The sequence below is a fragment of the Macrosteles quadrilineatus genome, unplaced genomic scaffold (genome assembly GCF_028750875.1).
Source record: "Macrosteles quadrilineatus isolate MER2022 unplaced genomic scaffold, UCM_ALF_1.0 Scaffold_44__1_contigs__length_1017569, whole genome shotgun sequence".
Lineage (NCBI taxonomy): Eukaryota > Metazoa > Arthropoda > Insecta > Hemiptera > Cicadellidae > Macrosteles > Macrosteles quadrilineatus.
In genome coordinates this window covers 384,833-411,486 of record NW_026542637.1, presented here as the reverse complement: position 1 = coordinate 411,486, position 26,654 = coordinate 384,833, and the positions used below count along the sequence as shown (strand labels likewise).

General features: G+C 34.7%; 3 protein-coding genes across 3 annotated transcripts; all 3 read right to left on the bottom strand.

Annotated features, from left to right (window-relative positions):
* Positions 1-4,285: 4,285 nt before the first annotated feature.
* On the bottom strand, positions 4,286-8,602 carry LOC129005911 (mitochondrial 2-oxoglutarate/malate carrier protein-like). Its single transcript, XM_054434951.1, has 6 exons — positions 8,538-8,602; positions 7,873-8,109; positions 6,431-6,515; positions 6,095-6,308; positions 4,683-4,782; positions 4,286-4,508 (listed from the first exon to the last, which is right to left on the bottom strand). The coding sequence occupies exons 1-6, from the start codon at positions 8,600-8,602 to the stop codon at positions 4,286-4,288; spliced, it is 924 nt and encodes a 307-aa protein (XP_054290926.1).
* A 713-nt stretch (positions 8,603-9,315) lies between these two features.
* Positions 9,316-18,438, bottom strand: LOC129005914 (mitochondrial 2-oxoglutarate/malate carrier protein-like). The gene is made up of 5 exons (XM_054434953.1): positions 18,203-18,438; positions 17,580-17,667; positions 17,093-17,306; positions 10,083-10,182; positions 9,316-9,581 (listed from the first exon to the last, which is right to left on the bottom strand). Exons 1-5 carry the CDS (start codon positions 18,436-18,438, stop codon positions 9,371-9,373), a joined length of 849 nt encoding a protein of 282 aa, XP_054290928.1. The 3' UTR covers positions 9,316-9,370.
* Positions 18,439-19,538: 1,100 nt separating this feature from the next.
* LOC129005923 (mitochondrial 2-oxoglutarate/malate carrier protein-like) lies at positions 19,539-23,192 on the bottom strand. The gene is made up of 6 exons (XM_054434963.1): positions 23,091-23,192; positions 22,712-22,948; positions 21,614-21,701; positions 20,652-20,865; positions 20,427-20,526; positions 19,539-19,749 (listed from the first exon to the last, which is right to left on the bottom strand). Exons 1-6 carry the CDS (start codon positions 23,153-23,155, stop codon positions 19,539-19,541), a joined length of 915 nt encoding a protein of 304 aa, XP_054290938.1. The 5' UTR covers positions 23,156-23,192.
* Between the last annotated feature and the right edge of the window lie 3,462 nt (positions 23,193-26,654).

Genomic DNA, 26,654 nt, shown 5'->3' with positions numbered 1-26,654 from the left:
ACAAACATATTCCCTGAAAATGGTCATTTTTTCCTATTTAAAGAGCATTAAGTTAATTTTAATATAAGTACCTAGGTTTGCTGCTACAGGGGAGGTAGGTGTGTTTTTGTTGAAATGTGGATAGCTTAGTATGATTGTTATTGGTTTGCAAATCCTAATTGCTCGAATTCGAGCAACATGTACACTAGTACTTATTTAATACGCAAGCAGGATTTTTGTGACAATTACTCCTCCGAAACTACTGAACCGATTGACATGTTTTTGGTGTCATTGGAAAGAGCGTAACGTGAAGTTGTGCAGGAAACTTTCTTTTTAGGGAAATAATTAGAGAGTGAGGCCCTGGGGCCCTTTAAAGTTTTGTATTTCTCCATAAGATTAACATGGGAAACAAACATTGTTTTGAAACTCCAGCTGTTGTCAGAAATTAAATATTGGTCTCCATGGAAGCATGAGAAAATTCAATGTTTACATTTGCTTTGACATTTAAATGTAAACAACCAGAACTGTCAAATGCCTATTTCAAAAGCGAGCGTTTCAGGGCAGGAATTGGACTAGCCTATTGCGCATGCGCAAACCGTAAAATTGAGCTGATCTCAAATGAACGACTCTCACACAATTGAAGCAAAAGAGTTGTTTAATGTTTACTGTTCTGTCGTTCTGTCATCTGTGATCTGTCTGCCCCTGCCCCTGCTGTGTAGTGATGGGCGATACGGACGCGTATCGCGATACAGCGATACGATACGTATCGGAAAAAAATATCGTATCGCCGTATCGAATCGGGCGTCTGTATCGCGATACGCGAATCGTATCGTCAAAAATATCGAAAAACGATACGTATCGTATCGTTTCCCCCCTCCCCTACCTAACCTAGAAACGTCAAATTTATATAAGTACCTGGGGACCAAGCTTTGCTCGAGGAAAATCATTAGTTTACTCTTCAGAGTAAACTAATGATTTTCCCCGAGCAAAGCTTGGTCCCTAGGTACTTATATAAATTTGCCGTTTCTAGGTTAGGTAGGGGAGGGGGGAATCAATGATACGATACGTATCGTTTTTCGATATTTTTGACGATACGATTCGCGTATCGCGATACAGACGATTCAATACGGCGATACGATATTTTTTTCCGATACGTATCGTATCGCTGTATCGCGATACGCGTCCGTATCGCCCATCACTATCAGTAGTCACCCACCGAGTCGGGTCAGTTCCGGTCAGTTCAGTAGCGATCGACATCGAACCCTGACCAATCACCAATACACCAATCAGAATCACTCATCTGTGAGAACGAGAACGAGAAGTGAAGTGAAGAGGAGAAGAAGTATTTTTTCATCACTCCGTTACGAAAGTAACTATTTTCGATAACAGCTGACATCAATGAAAGTAGCCGTTTCCCAAGCTCTAATTTAGGGCGAGGGAAAATCGATCAGCTGATTTTCCCTCGCTCTAAATTTACTTTCCCTCGCTCTCAATTAGTTCTCCATTTATTCACTACGCGCGCTAGTGTTTTGTTACGGTTTAATTTAATGATTTGAAACAGCTGTTTTTATTGTTACTCAATCTAATCTATACAGAAACAACAGGCATTAATTTGTTTTATTGTGTTTTTAACATAATGCATGTTTGGAATTGCTCAAAGTATGTCTAACATTACTGAAGATTTGATGAAAACAGCTTAACTTATCACATTTCACCGTATAAATCACGGGAAGGATAAGAAGAGGAATACAGAAAGCTTAGACACTGGTACAAATTACAAAATGTTAAGTTAATTAACGTGACGAAGTATTTATTAATACATTATTTATCTAAATAATCTACAATTATGAAACCATACACGTAAGCTGTGAAGTGTTATTTTCAATGATAAAGAGTGGTCTAAAACTATTTTAATCCCACTGCGATATGTTATTCTGAATATGTGTATTTTTGCGTCGTGATGAAAAGTATCGTTCATAACTCGTACCAAAAGCTTTTTTCTGACACTTGCTCCGTTATTCCCGTCCTCGGCTTCGCCTCGTACGTGAAAATAACTCTCACCTGCTCGGCTTTGCCTCGCACGTGAAATTTGGTTTTCCTGTGTTCGGCTTTGCCTCACACATGAAACTTGAGCGCGTGTCGGAAAATGCCGCTTTCGGTCCTAGTAATGAAATATACTATTTTTCTCTAGTTTGCTTAAGCAGGCTTCGGTTTAATAGACCAGGCAGCCGCGATGTACACTGAGTTGTGGTTGCTTCCAATTCATCCTGCCATTAAGGTTATTAATTTGTTAGTTTACAAAATTTTGTTATTGAACATAAATGTGCACAATCAATGTTTCATGTTGATATTGTTCTAGTTTTTGTTAATGTACCTAATTATGTATTAAAAATAGGATTATCTAAAGGTTCAAGGGATTCTTTAGGATGGTAGAGATAGGTGATCTTTTTTGCCAGGGGCCCATCAGGCATACAACTACCCAGAAGAGGGGAGGAGGGCCATGGATTAAGAAACTATGGATAAAGAGTGTACTATTATAGTGCAATTTCAATTGCTTAGTAGACGACACAACAGTTGATAGACTCGCGTTTCCATTGAGTATAGCAATACAATAAATTCTTCAATTCTTCCTATTATATTATTCTTTAATATAATCATAGATAAAACATACTCCCATGGTGGAAGGAAAAAAACAAAAAATATTTATTGTTGGTGTTAAAACTTTATGTGCGAGTTCCGGCATTGATAAAACATACTCCCTTAGTTATAAGCTAACTAGCTGTACCCTCGGGCTTTGCCCCGTTTAACTTCATAAGTATTCGCATGGCTCAATCACGTCCTGGTTGAAGTTCGTTCGCTACGCTCACTCACCTTTTGGTTGCAAATTAGCTGTTGTCATAAATTTTAAAAAAATGATAGTGCTGCACTCTGTTGGTAATCCTTGTAACTTTAATGCTATTGAACATCATAGAATAGAACTAACTTGTTTAATTGAAACAGCTGTTAAGATTCATTAATTCCTTTTAAATATGAAAAATCATAAGGTTAACATGGGAAACTCCAGAGCCACTGGGGCGGAGCCCGAGAGTCCGATCAGAATAAAAACTACTTAGTTTTCCTATTTAATGCCTAAAGAATCAGTGTACTGTACCAAATTTCAGCCTCCTAGGTAAATGGGAAGTGGGAGAATTAGTGATGAGTGAGTCAGTGAGTCAGTGAGGGCTTTGCCTTTTATATATTTAGAAGAAGATAAAACAGCTCTAAGCTCTGTAGTTCGGTCCCCCCGTGATTCACTACAATAAGTGATTTTAAAAAATCCAAATAGCGATCTAAATGTGATATCAATCCAAATCATATTTTTAACCCTTTGCTGTCTGTTATGAAGACTCCCTAAATGTCCTGTCGTGTATCTTAGGCCACTCATAGTACTTAATATTTTGTCAAGTAACAAAGTGATTGTAATTTAAATATCTAGTGCACTGTGGGATTAGACATTTTCTTTGTAGTTTTGTTAGTTTTATCATAGATAAAACATACTCCTCGTTTTATTAGTTGGAACGTTTAGACTCCAAAGACTCTTAAGGAATATGCCAGAGGCTATAGGCTATACGGGGTGATCAACTCAAGGAGGCCACCATTGGGATATCGGAAACGGTAAGAATTAGAGACAACTTTAAAAGGGGGACATTCCTTTATTTTTTTGTGGAAATTAAAAATATGAATTTAGTTTTTTTATTCATCCGCCATTTTCCAATATGATGGTCAACTTTGAAATTTCTTATGGAACACCCTATATTTGATCACCTATATTCGGATAGAACATGCAATTTAAAAACTTTTTTATTCTTGGCATTTTTTTCATAAACCCACTCGTTTAGGAGTTGCAGCCTATGAAAAAATGACTTCCGGTGTACATGTTGCATCATGTAGCTTCTAAACGAGTAGGTTTATAGCGAAAATGCAAATGTAAATAAGTCTTAAAAATTGCATCTACATTCCAAAAAGACCATAAAATACGTAAAAATATTGATTCTATTATTTCCAAAATGGCGGCCATTTTCCAAAATGGCAGCAAACTTGAAAAGTGGAAAACTGTGTATTTTAAGGCATCTTATGGTCTTTTTGGAACAACATAATATGTTTCGTGTGACACCCCTCATCAAAAGTCGAAACCAACAAAAGTAAACAGAAATATAAATCAATAAAGAATAATCTTGAATACCCCAAATAATAATATAAATTCATAAAACACAATGTAATCAACTTGTATTTTATTCTATTTTTACAAGTTTACCTAAAATGTTGTTTAGTAGTCATAACCTGGATTTTTATCAAAGTATTTTCTGTATAGATATGTCAAATTCTCTGAAAATAAAAACAATAGGATTGTGTGAGGGGCGCATCTAGCGTACAACGGCATGAACCCCTTCCATAGGGCTGGCACTCCCTCCTTGTGTACGGTCTTGCTCAACGCATCCAAAACACCAGAATACAAGGGAGTAGTTGTCTTAGACTCCATAAACTGTATCCTAAAACAAATTAACACCTATATCGTGAAAATCTCCTCAAATAAAAAGTGAAAATATAAAACAAAGATTTTTCCTTTACTGTATGTGCCAACTAACATTCAAAATTCAAGAGATATGTATACCACATAAATATTTAAATAAATGAATAAAATCTAAATAAAATGTTCTACCAACCTTGTTTTTAGTACATCGATCGGACAAGTTGCAAATGCGAACATGAATCCAGAGACAATGCTGCTAACTATGTGACATTTCGTGTTATTTTCCATGTATCCTAAATCAAACATAATATGTGGTTCATCATATTAAATGTACAAAAATAGATCTCAGAATTATTTATTGTCTCAGAAGGGCAGTAGATTTTTTGTGTAAGGGAAACAATGAGATCATGGTGGCTTAGCCTTATAATAATTATACTTATTGAATCTTCATTCTCCAGTAGTACAGGGGAGTAGAACATAAATTGACAGTTTCTGTACGATAAAGCACACATACGAGTACTGTGACGGGTAGTCACCAAAAATTATTTTCTAAATTTTGGGATTATATTTCAAAAGTAAAAGACCTGGTAAATGGATTTCACAATGCATATACCAGTGTCAGAACATTGGCATTTAGTAGACAGAATTCTTGATGACACGTAGCTTGCTCAATCGACCGACCCACAAAAACCGTAGACTTAGCAATTGTACTTTGGAGAGACTGAGGTCGGAGTTGACCGAAAGGAAGACTTGGCCCCAGACTGTCGAAGGGGACACTTCGCCGGTCTCCGGGTTTTTGGTAAGGCGATTACTTTATTAATATTTAACTTTATAATTTTTGTGATTGTCCAGGCTAACTTAACCTTTTAAAGTCAGTGATTGATTGATACTAATCGTAATCAATTTTATAATAATTGATTTCATTTATAATTTGTGTGAATAAATATAGTGACTATTAAATTCCTGTTTGAATATATTAACGTGTCAAAAAGAATTATAATTATTAGAGTTTTATATATAAATTTCATTTGCTTAGGCCTACTTAAATAAAAGAAGCCTGTAATTATTTTATCATCCATTTTTATTATTGTCTTTATTATTATCTTTATCATATTGTCCATCCACTTTATTTGAATAATGATTAAACATTCTTTTACCTCTCACTAAAGTATTCTTATTACTTTAAATCGATCCCGGTTACGCCCCCGGTCACAATCACAAGCGTGGCAGTACGTAAAAAATTATATATCAGGCATAGATAATATGATAAGAATGAAGTATATATTCTAAATTCATAGTACTCATCGTTAAGTCCATGTCATTGTAGTTCCATGTTGTCTGAAAAGAAGTCGGAAATAGCATTGAAAGGATTTTCACTCAAAAGTGACCAACTCGAAATCACACATCAAAATTTTTTTTACACTTAACTAATCTTGAAGTAAATAGCTTTATTTCAATAAAATTGTAGCTTTGAATATCCAATAGTCAATGGTAGTAGTAAGTGATGGCCCAAATTAGTGCACTATTTTCCTAGATCATCTAACAATATTATTTATGAATCCAATAGATTAAATGGGCGTATGAATTACTGTTTTGGCAAGTTACCTTTATTTATCAGGAACTCTTTTGCCTGAGTGTAGCTAACAAGCTGCGCAACATTAGCTATCATCGCTCTTAGTACCGTTGGTCTCAAACCCGTGTAAAGACCTTTAGTTCCCTCCTCGTTGGAAATGCGTCGAAGAGCGTCAAAGACGTGTTTATAACCCCTTCTCTCCGAAGTTGGCAATCTCCCGTCCCCAGTCATTCTTACAAGAGCTACCTGTAAAATAACAAAGGTCCGTGTTAAGAAATGCAACAGTTATTTACTTTAGGCTTAATTACAAATTCATTTGTTTATATTGTTTATAGAACTAGAGAATCTTACATGTGTGATCTCCTTACTTCGGCTGGAGTCGCCAGAAAGCCTGCAAAGAATCCTCCGGCCATCGCAGCTGGTACTTGGTATGGAAGACTATCATGTCCGGACCTGTTAAGATTTTAATTATTTAAATGGGCAAATATTTATATATTTATGCAAATATGTATGCTGATGACATTGCTCTCATGGCGGAAAATGAAAGTGATTTAAAAGTTTTAGCAGGAACACTTATAAGGAAAGCAAAAGAAATAGGCTTAACAATAAATGAAAATAAAACCAAGTATCTAATAGTAGGACGAAATCCACCACAAACACATCTTCCTCTGACAGTAGAATCCTACTCCTTCCAAAGATGTACAGAATTTAAGTATCTAGGAATAATTATTGACCAATATAACACAGAAGAAACTGAAATTAGATCACGACTGCTCAGTGGTAACAGATGTTACTGGTCCTTGCAAAACCTATTGAAAAGTAAACTTTTATCCAGAAAAACCAAATTAAAAGTCTATAAGACTATTATACTGCCTATAGTTACCTACGGATCTGAAACGTGGGTACTAACCAAACAAGATGAAAAGAAGCTAATAATTTTCGAAAACAAAATTCTCAGACGTGTATATGGCCCAATTGAAGAAGAAGGAATTTGGAGGATTAGAACAAATAAAGAATTACGTGAGGTCTACAAAGATCCGGATATTACTGCATTAATTAAAAGCCAAAGATTTCGATGGGCAGGACATGTCTACAGGAGACCTGAAGAGTCAGTCTTGAGAACAGTGACGGATGCTGTACCTGTAGGAAGAAGACCTTTAGGACGCCCAAGGCTGCGATGGTGGGACCAAGTCCGGAGGGATATGAGAAGGATGTCCGTTACAGAGGAGATGATGAAGGACCGAGAAAGATGGCGCAAAGCTGTTGGAGAGGCCAAAAACCTGCTTAGGTTTGAGTGGCCAGCTAGGTAAGGTAAGGTAAATGGGCAAATAATTAAACTTAAATGAGAAAGTTTAGCTATTTAGTATTGCATTTGTATATTGCATGTGCATGTCTTTAGTCCTCTAACTAACTGATTAATTGTATGTAACAATTCGTGTTTCGTCCGTTTTGATTTTCTAAACAGCCTTAAAAATATCAAATATACAGAACTTAAAAATTACAAAGGACCGGTCTCTATTAACTGTGGTACTATACTGTCGATACCAGTTTGAAATGCCTATAGCTATTATCTCTATGCTCTCTGCATATGACCTATTTTCCAGTTAAATTTTACCCTAAGATAAGGAAATTAGGTATATATACTTTTAACAGTGTCACTACAATCAATAAACACTGTCTTAACGTCAAAACAACTTGGCCTCTTGAGGCTTCATGACTTTAAGGTTGGTCTGTAAAATCAAGTGAAAAAAACTTGACCTCCATGCTAAAGAAAACTAAATGAACATGATGTTACTCAAGCGACACTTACTTTCTAAGCTGATCTAGTATTGCCTGGAAGGACCCCATGCGAATTGTAGTATAGACAGCTTGGTGAAGGATGTTAGCAGAAATTCCGGCATACAGCCGAAAAGTTCCTTCGTTTTTTATCACAGATGTAAACGCGTGAAGCCATGTTCTGTGGTCTTTAGCGAGCCCTCCTTCTCCGCTCAGCTGCATTCGAAATCTTACAAGGTCTAGAGGATGCACGAACAGTGTAGCTCCCATCCTTACAATAGAAAGTATAATAAGCATCCATCAAGTTTTGCGGTTTAATGCAATTAGTCATATTATTAACCAATTCAATTACACATTTGAACAATTAATTTTAAATATGTTTTGTTATCTTAGTGTTCATCTGTTGTTTATTTACTTTTGCATCATTCAAATATTTTTTTACTGTACATATATAACTAGTTTCACACTAGTACATGGTATATTGCTTGAACAATCTTTGGTTAGTCATTTGTTTGAACGAATTACCAGTGAATAATGCAATGATGCAAATTATCAGCCAGTCATCACTGAACACTTTTATGCAGCTTAACCATAATTCAATGTGGGGTATCCCTTTCCTTAAATATCATATTCATATCTACAGTGCCATTATTGGTTTTATATTGAGGGGAATTAGTAATTTACTCAAAGCTAACTCACCCACTAATACCTGCTATGGGAAATCTCACATAACCCGGCACCAGCTTCTTTCTCTTACTTGACATATTTAATTACTCTCAATACATTCCATTTTAGGGTCATTACATAACTTAAGAAATTAAAAGTATTAAATTTAAACTTAAATAGAAATCCAAACAAACAAAATTATTATTAGTTATTTGTTTTTGTAAAATTAAAATCAAAACAAACACGACGAACAGTTGTTAAATTATGTAGACTACACTTTAGATAAAAGAACAAGAAAATCCAACCTTTATGGATTTAAATTAATTGACTATAGATAATCTGAAGATATTCGTAAGGTATGCTTCCGTATGCTTCTGTCTGGTTTATTAAGGGGGTGTTTTTGTTGTAGACTTTTACATGCTTTTACTTACCGGTACTTATTTTTTACTAATTCAACTTCAAAGCCATTACAACTAAAAACAACAATGTTAAATTTCTGTAGAAAATTCGCGATCCGTAGTTTTTGAGCTCATACCGACTTAACAGTAATGCACAAACGGATGTCTTTAGTTTATGTGTTTTATCGTCTTCATTAAAATTGTGCAACATGTAATCTTTGACATTTTGTTGGATTAAAAGAATACAAACCGAATTAAAATCTCTCTTAGATTACTGGTATTTTAAATACTGCAATATATTTTGTTTTCCCTATTACCAAAATAAATACAAAATATACCGTCCTTGTTGGTTTCTATTTATGTATTTTTAATTCATTTGCACTCCATAAATAATTTGGACATAATGTGCACATTACATAAGTTTTGGAAAGCAGGAGTTAGGAGTACAGTACACTGATACAGATAGTTTTAATTATTGTCAACAATGTGGTGAGAGTATAAAGAGGTAAGCTGTTCGGAGAATATCAAGAGCAGGACAGTGTGGGGTGCGCAGCGTGTGTAGAGAGGACCGAACCCCTTCCACAGGGCGGTCACACCCTCTTTCTGGACTGTTTTAGCCAATGCGTCTCCTATGTTGTTATACATCACATCTCCCGTCGTTGTCTGCATATACTGCATCCTGAGAACATGGAAAAGCAGACAGAAATTTATCATTATGTTATGAAAAAACCTTATTTTGCCACAGATTTACATCATTCAACGGACATGTGATTGTATGGTATTTGGATGACTACTACAGTGTTTGTCAGAACCTACGTGATGGTCAAAGCCTATCCACGAACTCAACTTAACTTGTAGAATGTATGGTGAAATATTGCGGGGCCGAAGGTGCTATAGATACTTCCAGATGAAAGTCATGCGATGGAACATGGAAATACTTGTAGTTGTAATATTTAGTCCATTGTGGAGACCTCCCCCGTTAAAATGAAGCAAATACTTTTTTCGTTCTTCTTATTGTCTGCAAATATAATTTGAATGGAATATAAAATACACATGTCCCCCAGAACCTTTGTTGACGAACAAGAGAAGCTTTGCTGCATTGACAGCTTTCTGTACCTAGTACAGTAATTATTATGATGTTTTGGTATCAAAGACAGATGCTTAGTTGCTGCATGCTCACCTGGTCTTTGCGACGTCCAAAGGACATGTTGTGGTTGCATATACAAGGCCCGAAAAAAGGCTGCTCACAAAATGGCACTTGATATTGTCTCCGAAGTACCCTGAGAACGAATTCAGTCAGTAATGCTACATAAGAGTTCAAATGTTTTAATTAATAAACAAATTTAAAAAGTAAGAATCTTTACTTGTCTATCTTAGGAAATTATTTTTGGACTAATTTATGATAAATACGACTGTATCTGGGGTTTTGTTATTAGGCCTATGTGGTTTTATCAATAAACACAATCTCCCAATTCAACACCCCACAAAATCATGGAACGAAATAGAGTGATATCACAATTCTTATATCGTTCTAGCTAGGCATAACTGCTTCACTGCTTTGAGCCCTTCCAAATCCAAAAAGATGACTGAAGATTAGCACAGTGTCCACGAATCTGTAAATATTGCCAATTAAATATGAGTGAAACGCAAGGCTATCAGCATACAACTTTTCTAAGTATAGAATAGTCTGTGTTCTAACAAGTAAACACGGACGCGTTGCAGAAAGTCAACAGTCCCGGAAGGTCAAATAATTTATACCTGTGCCGCTAGGTCAAAAACTACAATGTTTGCAGTGTCTGTAGATCAAAAATCCCAGTAAGTCAAATAGTACAGTCCGAACTAAAAACGTGGTTTATGTTAAAGCAATTGACTTATTGGGAATTTGACCTAATGCAACAGCAGTTTTAATATAACGAAATAAGATAAAATATAAGTTCAGTTTCGCTGAGTCAACAGTGCCGGAAGGTCAAAAGTATAATCTGTTAAAAACAGCGATAGTCCTCTCGACGCATGACTTCAATAATTTCGTGTTTTGGTGTACTTAAAGTTGTGCTAAAATTTTGAAAATTGGCACAGAGCTTCTTGGTTAGTCCTACTCGATGACTATTTTGTTGGAACTTTAAACTATTTACCGATCTAATTAATAAAAATTAATATGTATGGTGAAATATTTTTAAATCGTGATTTCTAGCATGAAAAAGTTAGCATGCGAGATTTATTTTTTGTTTTTGGGTTAAGGAGGTTTTGTCTGTGGCAAAGTTGTAGCTAAAAGTGTGATGCGTAAAATATATTTTTTTGAATTTTTTACAATCAGTGGTTCAATAGATAACTTGGGTTGAAGAGGACGGCAAATTTAACATTTCGCAACACATGGAAAGAACTACATCGTACGATGCGACTGCTGAGTGGACTTTTAATTTACAGTTCTAAGAACAAGAAAAAGATGAATATACAGATCACCAGTACATTCATATTATTTATAAAACATCTTTCTGTATTACCAGCTTACATTTTTCACTTATATTAATAAGAATACATCATAAACAGGGTGTTAAAAATAAGCGGAGAGATACTTAACCTAGTAATTCCTTGGGTCAAAATAAACAGAAAATGAAGGATAACATTTTCCAAAATCGTTTCGTTAACCAGATATCCGCCATTTTGTATTTTTTACATACAAATATTTAGCCTATCTTTACACTTTTCCAACCGATGTTTATGAAACTTGGTATGTATGTTAAGGTGAGAGACCCATGTTATAAAAAAAGATTCATCTCAAACGATTCACTCTAAAATTTCAAAATTTAACACTTAACTACAATATAATATAGTTTACTACACCACAATATTTACGTATCACCATAAATCTTTAATAAAATAAGACGTTCACATTTTTAAAATCCAAAGTAAATCAATATAATCTTTCTTTTTAGAAAAATATAGTACAAAAAATAAGGCGATGTTAAAATAACGACAGGCGAGTTTCGATCTAGGTGTTTCAAGTTTGAACCTAGGAGGATTTAACACTAATTAACATTAATGTTTATTCCTCCTAAGTTTGAACTAATTGAGTGGAATATATGAAACCGAAGGGGGGAGATAGCAACAAGTGCACTAGTAATTACTAGTGTCAAATTAAAATTTGATGGATTTAACCAAAACCTTTTCTATTTCACTTATTTTCAGCTGTTAAATTTCAAACGATACGTTTTAGCTAGATCATTAACATTATTATCATCATCATCGTTTGAGTTTGGGTTTGCGGCAATCCTTATATATTAAAACGAAACAGGGTTTTTTTATTTCACGATTCTGAATCAACCACTTGACGGATTTTTATGATTTTTGTGTTGAAAGAAAGATCATTTTGAGAACTAGGGAATGTCGAAGCCATAATTTTAGTTTAGGGTTTCAGTTTTTTAGAAATTAAGTTTTAATTTTCAAAAAGTCTAGCAGCCGACGGACGAGTTAAAGTCGTTTAATTTAGTGGTGGTTTAACTAACAGCTGGTTTCTAACTGTCATTGAAATGCTTATGTTACAAGTTGTTTGTATACAAAAATATTGATCGTCAGAGTTTGCCTACACACTATTTTACTTTAAAATGCAGTTTATTTTCTACCGTAAAAGATCTATGTTATCAGGAGATTGTGTAATTTTGAACTAAACATTTTAAACGTATAATCAAGTTTTGTCATAAATAATGCAATCCGTCTAAGTATAAGTGCTTAATCCTTTAGGATATAAGTGGTTTACGTGTTGATACATTTTTTTCTAGATGTTTGTATATAAGTATGACTGCATACAGTACACATTTTATTCGTAATGAAAATATCAACCGTTGTAGTAGGTCTCCAGAAAACCGACCAGTAAGCTGCAGGGTGTCAGTAGAAACCAAAATCGATTCATACCATATCATAACTATCCCAGTAGTACTGTATGATTCTGAAACTTGATAAAGGGGTACATTCCAAAAGTAGACCAAAAGGCTCTCGGATCTCGGATGGGCTGGGCAGGCTTTGCGTGGCGGAGAGAAGATACTTCAACTTTTAAAAGTGCATTCCAAGGAGTACTACAAGGTAGACGACCACTTGGAAGACCAAGTAATGAAAGATATCTTCAGACTGGTATCTTCCTGTCATCCAGAAATGGCAGGGGATTAAAGAGAACTGGAGGCCAGGATCATTTTAGAGGTTTCAGTGGCCAAGGTGGTAAAATAAGGTACGGTAAGTGATAGTAGGCCTATGCAGTGGAAGGTGGTATGTAGCTACTATACTCAAAGCCAGTGTGTGTGAATCGGCCACCAAGTTGTAAACTAGCTGTTCTGAATCATATTCAGTTTTAATTTACTACTCGTTTTCCGTACGTAGGACGGGCCAACAGCTCGTGTATTTTTATAAATAAAACCTTTAATTTGATACCTACCAAACTTGACCTCTGCTGTTATTAATTGACTGTATGGACTATTAATTAAAAGCTGTGTCTAAGGATTACGTCGGCCTTAGTCACTAACAGGACAACAAGATCGCTCCATTCATCACACACTCAACTCCATTCATACTTGGCTTAAAATGCATACATTTGTATGGTCGCCATTTCAAAAACAGGTAAAATAGTATTAAAATTATATAAGAATTTTGTCTTAGCCTTTGTGGTCCATCCCCCTTAAGGGATAAAAAAGTGATAATAGCTCAAGACAGTAGATGTTTATGGCTATTATTGATATACCAAGTCTCACTACTTTATCTATTGTTAAAAAAATATAGCAAATCCAGGACTTTTCAACTATACTGTATAACGCCAACACGAAATTTTTCCGTTGAACTCCTCCGCATTTCTTAGGCGATTTTGACCATTCATGTCTCAAAGAAAGAGCGTGTCACGTACATTAGCAAACCAACCTTACATTTTTAAATCCCTTGGGCTCAGCCCCAGCGGCTCATGTTATGAACCCATGTTATGCCTATGAAGAACATATTGATTTTTTTATATTATGATCAGCCCAATTAATTGCTGTTATGCAGTTCAAGGAAATAATGTAGGTTACATTATTAACATGTTACTGATTTGTTTGAAATACTATATTTACTATTTCAATTTGGGTTTGCTGGATAATTTAATCCATTTTACCAAACAATGAGACGAACATGTAATGCACGAAATCAGGTGGTTCTTAAGTATGTGAAAAAATGTATCGCTATTCAAAAACAGACGAAAAATTTGTAAACATATTCTTGACAACGGGTGTAACCATGTAACATGGCTACATTATCAATGACAAACGTGGACAACCTTATACGAGTGTGAGTAAGTCCGAAAACAACTCTAAAAAACAATAAGCAATAAATTGCAAGAACCGTTGCTTATATCATTGGGTATACACGTATCCACTGACGTGTATACTCAATGCTTATATCGAACTGTTATATGTACATCGTGAGTTGTTCCATTAGTTGTTCCATTTAGTTGTGTCCATTAGTATAATATTTTAGTTGACTCTTTAAGTCGGCGGAAATTGTGACTGTTATTACCCTTGAAATAATGTTTGTGTAGTACTTTGCAATCCTACCAATGCTTATATAATCATACAATTACAATTTTCTGGTTAGAATATGTCGCATAGAGTGGTGACTACTGTATCTTTTTGGTTTGCTTGTAAAACAGAATCAACAGAGATTTTCCATCGACTTAAACAATACGATACTCCCAAATTGTTCATTGCAATAACAAAATATCACACAGTTTGATGAATATTTGTGTGTAAACCACATACAGTACACCTTTATTCTATGTATTTTACCTTTTATTTTTCCAAGACTTTATAGAAAATCACGCATTACGTGATCAGTGAAGAAAGGCTGTATCCCATGTGTTTTATAGGTAAAGAAGACAAGGGCGGTCCTAGACATATATTTTGGGGGGGTCACCGGGGGCCTGGGGGGTATGGAATACCCCCCAAAAAGGAGCGGGGTCCTGGGGTTCCCCCCGGGAAAAATATATAAATAAATAAATATAGGCTATACAGGGTGATCAACTCAAGGAGGCCACCATTGGGATATCGGAAACGGTAAGAATTAGAGAAAACTTAAAATGGAAGACATACCTTTACTTTTTGTGGCAGTTAAAAAAATGCTTTTAGTTTTTTGAAATTCAGCCGCCATTTTCCAAAATGGTGGCCAAATTTGAAATTTCTTATCGAACACCCTATATTTTATCATATTTTCGGACATAATAGGCAATTTTAAAACTTTTTTATCCTTGACACTTTTTCGATAAACCCACTCGTTTAGGAGTTACAGCCTATGGAAAAATGACTTCCGGTGTACATATTACATCATGTAGCTCCTAAACAAGTAAGTTTATAGCAAAATGTGAAGAGTAAAAAAGTCTTACAATTGCATCCACATTCCAAAAAGACCATAAAATTCATTAAAAATATGAATTATATTAATTAAAAAATGGCGGCAAACTTGAAAAGTGGAAACTGTTTATTTTATAGTCTTTATGGAATGTAGATGCAATTCTATGACTAATTTACTTTTTGCAATTTTGCTCTAAACTTACTCGTTTAGGAGCTACATGATGTAAAATGTACACCGGAAGTAATTTTTCCATAGGCTGTACTCCTAAACGAGTGGGTTTATCGAAAAAGTGTCAAGGCTAAAAAAGTTGTTAAATTGCATATTCTATCCGATAACATGATAAAAAAACTAAAATCATATTTTTAACTGCCATAAAAAATAAAGGAATGTGGGGCATTTAATGGTTTCTCTAATTCTTACCGTTTCCAATTTCCCAATGGTGGGCCTCCTTGAGTTGATCACCTTGTATATATGAATTAGAACGGATGGTGTTTTTGGCCTCTTGGGACCTCAAAACGAAAAATTAAATCTGTCCCGGGTCCAGGTGTTACCATAAGTACTACGGTAATAGCTTATTCCCTATATGGGAAATTCGCCAAAAACCTAATAGTTATATGGAACAATATTACATTCAACCAGCTGTTAGTTAAAACAAATTATATGGGACTAAAACAAATCGATGGTTACAAAGATTACTTTAAAAAATAATTTGAACATCCTACTATTTTACTATGCAAATTTAATTAATCTGCCATCCTCATACCTAAGAATTGAATGCATCAATGGTCAGCATTACACATAGTATAAATAAGTCAACTCTAAATATGTCTTTAAATTTGTTTCCAAATGCTGAATTTGTGTCACAAATGCTGAATGTTTACAGCTGTTATTTTAAGCAAATTATATTGTACTAAAAGCTGGCTTAGAAGGTTAGCGTCGGCTGCTAGACTTTTTAAAAATTAAAACTTAATTCCTAAAAAAACTGGGACCCTTAATTATAATTATGGCTTTGACATTCCCTAGTTCTCAAAATTATCTTTCTTTCAACACAAAAATAATGAAAGTCCGTCGACTGGTTTGATTCAGAATGTGAAAAAACCCCATTTAGTTTTAATAATATATATGATAGTTTGGACAGGTTTCAAACCTTCCGAGGCGTAATACATTTACACAGTTTATGTTTAGACTACATAATAACTCATAAAATATTTCTAAAATTAAATGGATCTTCTTTTACAAACGTATATAATAACCAGAAATTTTCAGATCGTCCTTGCGTGTATTTCATGCCACAAATTTTGACGAAAGGCTTTTTACATAAACTATCCCTATTTACAGTGTTGACCAAACAGTTGGCAAGAAGCATTAATAGATAAGCTATGTACCAAATATGATAATTTTAGCTCTATTCTAATTATGACAAAACACGAAGTAACTAAAAGCGAGTTTTGTTGGTGTAGTAAGCGTTGCAGGAGGTCTACTTTACACTGAATCGACGTTCACTTTTATTGCTTTTGATCTTCCGGCACTGTTGACTCAGCGAAACTGAACTTGTATTTTACCGTATTTCGTTATATTAAAACTGCTGTTGCATTAGGTCAAATTCCCAATAAGTCAATTGCTTTAACATAGACCACGTTTTTAGCTCGGACTGTACTATTTGACTTACTGGGACTTTTGATCTACAGACACTGCAAACATTGTAGTTTTTGACCTAGCGGCACAGGTATAAATTATTTGATCTTCCGGGACTGTTGACTTTCAGCAACATTCCCGTAAACACACTTACCATACCACACCACTTCACAAATCACTAGAGTCAAGCCTTACCATTACTTAGGAGAATCTGTTTTGCCTGACTGTAACTAACTAGTTGTGCCGTGTTTGCCACCATTGCCCGAAGAATTGTAGGTTGAAGTCCAGCAAACACACCCTTCCTACCCTCCTCTAGGGCAATTCGTCTCAAAGCATCGAATATATTCTTGTAATTCCGCCGTTCATATGCGGGTAGGCGCCCATCGGCTGTCATTCGTACTAGAGCCACCTTAAACACAACCTCTGAGTTACTGTTTAATCTATCAAATCCAAGCGTTTAATGTATGCTTTTCCTTTTAGCGTAAAATCGAATCTTGTGCTTCGAGAGATGGATTGCTGCAACGCATCCGAAAGATTCACCACTGCCTCCACCTGTTTGAAGTTTAAATTATAGCTGAGTATACATATAAAGTAGATATGCTTAAATCTATAAAATTTTACAAAAAGACTAGTAGTGTATATTATTTAATGAAAACAAATCTTACTTGCTGAAATGGCTTACATCTGATGGTGTGGCTACAAAGGCAGCTGCAAAGCCACCGACGAGCCCAGCTACTATCTGAGTAGGCAGATTTTCTTGGTAACCATACCTAAAGCATACATTTCACGGTGATTAATTTGCAGAGTGATTAAATTAGGCCTAATTTATAACTTGTTGGAAGTGTTAAATGACAACAAAGGCGATTATTCTTTTATTTGCTCCATTCTGAATGCAACCGATTATTAACACGATCCGTCAATCATGGTATCCCTAATTATATTTGGGCTCAAAGACATTAACGTGAAATCGTTCCTTAGACCCAATCACTTTCCAGCGCCACATGACAACTAATTTCAAAACCAAACCAAATTCATTTTAGGAACCAACCATGAATACCAAACCAAACCCCATAGAGACGCTCCTTAAAACTGCAGACAGAACCCTGTCTGCATATATTTGTAAGTATATAATATTAAAATGTATCTATCGAATGCAAAAAATACTGTTCGTTAACGAAAGGAAATTAAATTAATACAAATTCATTTTATCCAATAATAATAAATCAAATCTAAAACTTTGTGAGAATATTAAACCGTTGTTTTACGATACTTTACAGCAAAATATGCTCTTCCAATCTTTCTTACTTTTTCAAGCTATCCAATGTGACTTGATATATCCCCATTCGGCAGGTTGTGTAGGTCGCCTGCCTGAACAGATTGGCCGTCAACCCAGAGTATAGTCCGAGCACACCTTCTTGTCTAACGATGGTTCTCAGAGCGTGCAAAGAAGACTTGTGGTCTCGTTGATTTCCTCCCTCGCCACTCAACTGCATGCGAGTTTTCAACAAGTCTAACGGCTGCACAAACAAAGTTGCTCCCATCCTAAAAATTATATAAAATTCAAAAGTAGTTGGGATTATTGTTGGAATGAAATATAGTTACTCTATTAAAACTGAAGGTGATAAATTTTTATAAATTTGTCATTTATATTCTAAGAACATAGCCTATATACAGAATAACTAACTTCTAGGTTATACTACAGTATATAAATAAATACTAACCCGTGTAACTCACCCACTTAAACCAGCAATTCCAAATCGAACGTAGCTTGGCACATTCCTTTTTTTCACTCATTTGATCGAATAGTTTTCTCAAAAATTCACCAAAATTACAATTTTTTAAATTTTAAACTTGTATTCAATCGTATAGAGTAAACAAACATTTTAAATACATTGTCCTAGTTTATAACTCAATCACCAGCTGTTTAATGACACAAACTAAAATAGGAGCTGCCGAAACATCCCCATGATCATTAATTGACTTTTGGATACTGTTGTCGACATACCAATGTAAACAATTAAGCCCAAATCAGCTAATATTTTCATTTGTTTATAGTCGATGAGCAGTTCTATAGACCAAAAGTATATTTCCCCCTTAATTTTTGCTACTGAGATAATTGATCTGTATACAAGATGCTATACAGTGGTTTACAATAAGTTGTCCGTTGTCCTTAGTAATTTATATGAGCGCACTGTATCAATCATGGTATCAATGGCCCCTGGTAACAAACGTCCATTTGAAGATTTGAGTGTTTATTTTTATCCATTTCCAAAGGATGTGGCCTCTAGGTATAGGGTATTCTTTTCAGAGCTCATGTGATTTTTTAGTGGTTCTACATCAGTTTATTCTTTAGTCATACAAGGTAAAGTAAGCTATCTTGATTGCCCGTATTATTGGTATTAAATAATACTCATTGGATAATACTCAAAGGGTGGCTTAAAACCCCCCTTGAAAGGTCGTTAATTAAAATTTTGCACACAACATTTAAATTTAGATTTTTACAAAACCTCCATTATTCCATATTTTGGTAAGCTTTAGAAAAACTTAACTCAACAGTGTATCCTACGATAACGGGTATAAGTAAGGTAACTGTCAACTTGAAGAATCGGTTAGATAGTTTCAATGTCACAAAGAAAACCAACTACAAATTAAAAAACATATAATTTGAATATGAGAAGGTAAGCTGTTCTGAGAGTAAAAATAGGAGTAGTGTGTGCGGAGCGCAGCGTGTGTAGAGAGGAACAAATCCCTTCCACAGGGCGGTCACGCCCTCCTTCTGGACTGTTTTTGCCAAGGCGTCTCCAATGTGGTTATACATCAGATTTTCTGTTTCAGTACTCTTGTACTGCATCCTAAAAATAATAAATCATAGTTTCACCACTCGAAATCAATCAATAAGAAAAACTTATAAGAATATTGAACCATTTGCCAACTGCCTTAATCATAACAACAATATTGTAATGTTATCATGAGAGTTCGGAAGCTTTGTGTTAAAAAAAGACCAGCGACTTCTTCCTTTCCGAACTGTAACATTTCTCCTGATCCAAAACGTATGTTAAGAAAGGAGAGAAGAAACGGAACTGAGCCCAAGTTGATAAGAATAACAATAATGTATTTTCAGACTCTCTGTATAACTGTAATTGCACTGGACTATTAATCTGTGATTAAGATTAACTGCCATAATACTATTAAAGGTAACGTTATCCTTGCCAAACTTAACTGCAATGTCGTGGTTTTGAGACCAAATCCAATCAGGTTACATGGTGAATTAGGCTAATGTTACAGATTTGGTTTAGTAGTAGCATTTCTACTGTCGTTGGCTCCGAGAGCGGAAGCAAACGCCAGCAGTGGTTAGAGCTCAGCTGCTACCCTGCAATGGCCATATGCAACGCCAACATTTACCCGTAATATGAATTGATTTTACCCAGAACATAACGATAATATAACTTTATTAATAGTTCAAAACTAGTCATGAATGAGTTGAAAAATAAAATCTTTACTGTCTACACTATGACAGACAAAAACTCACCTGGTCCTTGCAACATCCAGAGGACAAACTGCGATAGTATACACAAAACCAGAGAAAAGACTGCTCACTAGTTGGCACTTAATGTCGTCCTTCATGTATCCTGTGAAAATTAAACAAATTTTACTCTCTACAAAATTGTCACCCAATTATGTTATAAAAATAACAAAAATAATTTGTTAAGGTTGAATTTAAATTGTTATGGATGACGCACTATTCACTTTTTACCATTACTCTGAAGAAATTTCTTGGCCTCACTGTAGCTGACCAATTGAGCAGTATTTGTTATCATTGTTCGGAGTGTAGCTGGTATGAATCCAGAAAATACTCCATGACCACCCTCTTCTGCAGCAATCCGTCTCAAAGCATCAAATATGTTCTTGTAGTTTCGTCGCTTGGATGGGGGTAGACGTCCGTCTGCTGCCATTCGCACTAGGGCGACCTGCAAGCACCCATTTTGCTAAGACTCTATTATTTTGGCGTTTACGGGAGCAAGTACAGTAAAATATAGAACATTTGGATTATTGATAGAAGTAAAAATCCCATTTAAATAATAAAGCTGCTTCGAGCTGTAAATTGGACTTAGTGTAATTGAGCCACCGGCGTCTGAAGTCAAAACTGATTTCTGTTGAGTAGGGTAAGCAAACCCTCTTTAACGAAGCCAATAAACTGAAGGAAAGACTTGTAAGCTAGATCATCTTTTATGGCACATCAACTTTACAAAATCTAAGGGAGAAAAATACAGAATGTTAGACTGAAGCAAACTACATTCAATTTTCTTTATATATATTAAAAATATTGGCAATCTATATGGGTGATGCTTACTTCGGCTTGTAAAAGTCAATATAGTAATAGACTATGGACAAAGATAGTAGCACAGTGATTCAAGAATCAATGTAGCCTACTATTGAATTAAGAGTTATATTACCTAAGCACTACTCATTTGCTAGATTCAAGAATTCTTTACACAAACCTTTTCTAAAATACCAATTATTTTTTTTTTATTTTTAGTGCTGAAGTGCCTGCCTTTTGGGGTGGTATCCCCGCACCGAAGATTGTTTTGTTCATGCATTGCCTCGTGTGAAGCTGACTACAAAATAATATGATTGCACTTTTTATTACTTAAGTTAGAATATAGTAGTAATCATACATAAGCCTTACATAATGCCTTACATGCGTGAGAGTCTTACATCTGACGGTGTCCCTATAAAGGCTGCCAAGAAGCCACCGATGATCCCCGCTTTTATCTCACTAAGTAAGTTCTCTTGGTAGCCGGACCTAGATGGTAAATACTAAATTTAATAAATTTGAAAATGCATACATGGATTGGGCTAATCAAGTTTTATTTGCAAAATACTAACACTGCTTTTCTATACTGTGTATACTAAATAAATTCAATTTTTAAATGCAAGCACTGAGGTATTGGATAGTTTCGATACAAACTTTTATCTGCATTACCTTTGATTGGTTTAGACATTCTACTATCTCTATGTTAAAACTTTAACCAGTTTTAGATTTAAATTAACTTAGGCTAGTCTATTTAAGCTATCGACAGAGTGAACTACAGTATGTAAATTCAAACAGACAATAACCAACATATCATCGTTATAGTGCCGTATTCATATTGAATACGGCAACATATTAACCACGAGTGATCACCACAATACATTGGTCCAAAAATCTTAAATAACTTACCAACAAGTTTAATTACTCTAGAAAATCCCTATAAGTTTAGACTTTATTTAAAAGAATGGCTCAAGACTAAATCTTTTTTTTCATTGGCAGATTATTTTAAGGACTGATGGAATTAGGTATAAGTAAACCTTCACACTCCTGCTGGCTCAATTTTTTTGTCATGTAACAATGTTGTATTTTGGGAAGATTCAGTTGTTTTATGTAAATACAGATGTATTAGTTTTATCTATTATTAGTTTTAAGTCTTTATTTAACCATTGACAATATGTCCTGTTATTATAATGTAATGACATGTAACTCAATAAATAAATAAATAACCCAGCCAAACTGAAAGGGGTTTTTTTGTAAGATTTAACATATTTTTTATGTCACCTCAATCATCACAGTAACCAGTACTAACGGGGATTAGAGAATATATATTTTTAGACTGTATCACATACTCTTATAGCGGCTCATTAAACTATGAGTAAAAAATGTAGCTGGTCCATACGGATGGGAAGTCTACTTAACTAGTTGGTTGCCCACGATCTAAATTAATTCCTACGATAAAGTTATTGTAAGGTGTGTGTATAGCGTGTAGACTTCGAACTTACTGTTTCATATGATCTACCATTACTTGATATATCCCTATGCGGCATGATGTGCAAGTCGCCTGTCGGAACAGATTGGCCGTCAACCCAGAGTACAGTCCGAGCACACATTCTTGTCTAACGATAGTTCTCAGAGCGTGTAAAGATGTTTTGTACACTCGTTCATTCCCTCCCTCACCACTCAACTGCATGCGAGTTTTTAACAAGTCTAACGGCTGCACAATACAGGTGGCTCCCATCCTGACAGAAAAGAGTTTTTATTGCTACAACATTACGAAATATTGCTACGATAGGCACGTTTATGTTGGGAGTTAGTGATTTATCATTTACAACACTACGTACAAATAAATTATAGCCAAATGATCATTTATGGGATACTTACCCGCTTAAACCAGCTATGCCGAATCGAACATAACCCGGCACTTCAGCATTTGCTGTGTCGTTCATTTCATTGTAATTTTTCTTTAGAGATTTGCCAATTGACTTTAAGTCGTCCCTAATTTAGATTTGTGTAAAAAAATAATCACAAACAATAACTATCCAAACAAACAATGTGTTTACCTTCGGCTTTATCATCTGATTATATTTGATTTGTCCTTATAGTTTACGCGTGGTAACTAAGTTATATACAGTTTAGTAACATTTAATTAATATCCAAAACAGTATGTTTATCCTATCATATTTTTTAGATGTAGATTAAACTATTTGATGACAATATAAAATTATTTAATACTAGCTGTACCCGCGGGCTTTGCCCCGTTTAACTTCATAAGTATTCGAATGGCTCATTCAAGTCCTGGTTGAAGTTCGTTCGCTACGCTCACTCACCTTGTGGTTAGAAATTAGCTGCTGTCATAAATTAAAAAAATAACAGTAACTTTTATGCTATCGAACATCATAGAACAGAACCAACGTGTTTAATTGAAACAGCTGTTAAGATTCATTAATTCCTTTTAAATATGAAAAATCATAAGGTTAACATGGGGAACTACAGAGCCACTGGGGCGGAGCCCGAAAGGATTTTTGAGATAAGAATATACTTTAATGTTAAGCGGGAATGTGAGCTATCATCATACCAAATTTAAGCCCAATCCGTCCAGTAGTTTATGCGTGATTGAGCAACACACACACACACACACAAACTCACAAACTTTCAGATTTATAATATTAGTAAGATTTGGATTATGTTTAATCATGGATTAAACATACCCTTGGTGTTGGTCAATGGTTTAATAATCGTTAGTTTGCATTTACATTGTTATTTTTGTAACCATCATGACAACCCATGCTAATGTTAAAATTAAAAAATACCCCCGCCGCAGCAAACCTGCAGACTAAGCGAATTTCCATTTGACTGATTGGATTTACACTGAAATGTCTACTTAAAAATATAACATTTATTCTTGATTGAGCGGAGCGAGCGAAGCGAGCGTAGCTCTTTGGGATCAACTTCAATGCAACAAATAGAGAAACATCACTCAATAACGGCTGAACGCATTTCAGCCAAACTTAACAAAATTACTTAGACTAATAGTGAGATGGTTTTTAAACAAGCAAATTTCAATTAGATAATACTAATGCAATTTAAAACGAACTTAAAATTTCCAATTTTTAACATTAGGCTTATGGGACTAAAGTAGCCATATGACAGTTTTTTGTTTACAAGAAAAATGTAAACAAGAGAATCATAAGGTATTTCTTAACTTTCTAGACTTTTCTTTTAAACGTTTTTAAACCATTCCTATGATTTTAATAAACAAGAAAATGCCGTTAAAACATTTTTTCAAGGCTCGGAATTCACTGAAAATTGAGAAAATATACGGAACTACTTTCTCAATGCGCGGAGCATAAACAAGGAGCGGAGGGATACGGACCGCGGTGACTACTTTCTTGGGAACCTATTTGTGTTGCCAGCTGATTAGAATTTAGAACAAGCCAATGTTAGAAATCAGAATCTAATAAGCGATATATCGAACCGCATCGAAATCGATATTTAATCCGATAATACCTCACAGGTTATATTATGTTGAATTACATCGACGGTGCAGTAAGTTATTACACTTATTAATAAAACGTAGATTGAACACTGATCTAATTTCGGCATGTGGGGAAGGTAGGTCGGGGTTTATGAGTATTCGTGGTTTATGAGTATTAGTGTTTTGAAGTAAGGTTAGATTAGGAAGGTAAAGTGTAGGTTATAGGTAGGTGATCGGGTTGTTTATTTGTGTTGCACCATACAATTTTTATCTTTTGGAATAGTTGGTTAAACGGGGAAACGATTACAAAAATGCTTGCATTATGGTATTAACAAGCCATCTACGGTATTCTAGCATTGTCTTGATATAAAGTCAATGATTCTAGAAAATTACTACATAAAAACCAAATGAAAAGAACATTTGGATTTGGACCTTTGACCATAGCAAAACTAACATGTAATTTATGAAATGTGAAAAGTTGTATATCATTAAATACTATTCTGTAATATTAATAATTGTTCGGCAAATCCTCATTTTAATGGCTCGGCTGAAAATGGAATCTGCATTATGTGAAACAGTAATTTGGTAACAATTCAGTAATTTCAAATGTTGATAACAGTAGCCTATCCTGTATAAATACTGTTATTTGATTGCCAAGCCACGGGCTATACATACGTCCAGTTACAACCATAATAATAAGTAAATAAATTAATTACCTAGGCTTAATAGAAGTCCACTTTTAACCACGGTATGGATAATTGTCAAGGCTTGTCCAGAAGTAGGCTACTAATTTCTAATTATATTATCTACATTGTATATTTAAGGCATGTCTTCCCTTCTTATTATTATTCTGTTTTCACTTAAATCAGCTTAATGCGATGTTAACTTATTAGTTATGTTTAGGCCCACATTTCAGCCATCTTATTTTGCACGGTTGAATTTAAATGTCAAATTTCCCCTCCTGTTGTTATACTTTAATACTCGTTTTTTTATAGTTACTGTTTTTTTTATACTTAAATACTTTAACCGATTGTAAGGGTGAAAAATGTAGCCCAATGTTTTTTGTTGTAGGCTACAGTTGCATTTGAATGTTAAATTACCTTTCTCTTTTTTATACTTTACTTTTTGGATGTTAATATCAGATTCCAACTACTGTAATATTTTAATGTTCAAAACTACCATAATGCACTTCTGGAAGAGGTATCTGAATAACAAGATGTAGTAAAAACAAATTTGAATTATTATAATTTTAATCAATAAAACCAGCATTAGTACATCTATTGACCTTTTTACATTTAATTACTTATACAAATATCAAATCACGTTTGTTCCGCTCAACTGGCTTTCACCTCTCTGAAAGCAACCCTAGTTTAAATAGAATTAGTTTAACAAGTACTTAGGTTTGCTGCATCAGGGAGGGTAAAACTTTTTTTTTGTAAAATGTGTAAATAGTTAGTAAGAAATAAAAACATTTTCCAAATTTGCTCAAAATATGGCGAGCGTTTCAGGGCAGGAATTGGACTAGCCTACTGCGCATGCGCAAACCGTAAAATTGAGCTGATCTCAAATGAACGACTCTCACACAATTGAAGCAAAAGAGTTGTTTACTGTTCTGTCATCTGTCTAAAAGAGAGATGAATTGAATAGAGGATTGTTGTTTTATGCGTTCTACCATAGATAAAACATACTCCCTCTGTGCCATCCCCGTGCACCCTTGTAAGTTAAAGTTAGGCCTAGTTTTTATACTGTAGGCCTAGTCTTTAAAAGTGTTTATTGTGTTTTGTTCCAAGTGTTGTCCAAATAAAACAAGGATACAGTTTCTTAACTGGACTACACTAATATCAATTGAAACTATCGATTCGATTAGTAAACTGCGATTTTTTCACCATCAACAAGTTTGGTTAGTTAGGTTAGGTTATGATAGATTAATTTATAATAGACATTATATTTTAAAATATCGATTATTAATC

Bases quoted from the DNA above. Each gene is read 5' to 3' on its own strand.
- LOC129005911 (XM_054434951.1), bottom strand. From the start codon at position 8,602: ATGTCAAGTAAGAGAAAGAAGCTGGTGCCGGGTTATGTGAGATTTCCC. The intron at 8,110-8,537 runs GTGAGTTAGCTT...TTCTATTGTAAG, and splicing joins CCCATAGCAGGTATTAGTGG to GATGGGAGCTACACTGTTCG. The intron at 4,509-4,682 runs GTTGGTAGAACA...AATTTGTTTTAG, and splicing joins ATCGATGTACTAAAAACAAG to GATACAGTTTATGGAGTCTA.
- LOC129005914 (XM_054434953.1), bottom strand. From the start codon at position 18,438: ATGGGAGCAACTTTGTTTGTGCAGCCGTTAGACTTGTTGAAAACTCGC. The intron at 10,183-17,092 runs GTAAGGCTTGAC...ATTCGTTCTCAG, and splicing joins ACAGATTCTCCTAAGTAATG to GGTACTTCGGAGACAATATC. The intron at 9,582-10,082 runs GTGAGCATGCAG...CCATGTTCTCAG, and splicing joins TTGGACGTCGCAAAGACCAG to GATGCAGTATATGCAGACAA.
- LOC129005923 (XM_054434963.1), bottom strand. From the start codon at position 23,155: ATGAACGACACAGCAAATGCTGAAGTGCCGGGTTATGTTCGATTCGGC. The intron at 21,702-22,711 runs GTAAGTTCGAAG...TTTACCATCTAG, and splicing joins ATGGTAGATCATATGAAACA to GTCCGGCTACCAAGAGAACT. The intron at 20,527-20,651 runs GTAAAAAGTGAA...TAATTTTCACAG, and splicing joins GAAATTTCTTCAGAGTAATG to GATACATGAAGGACGACATT.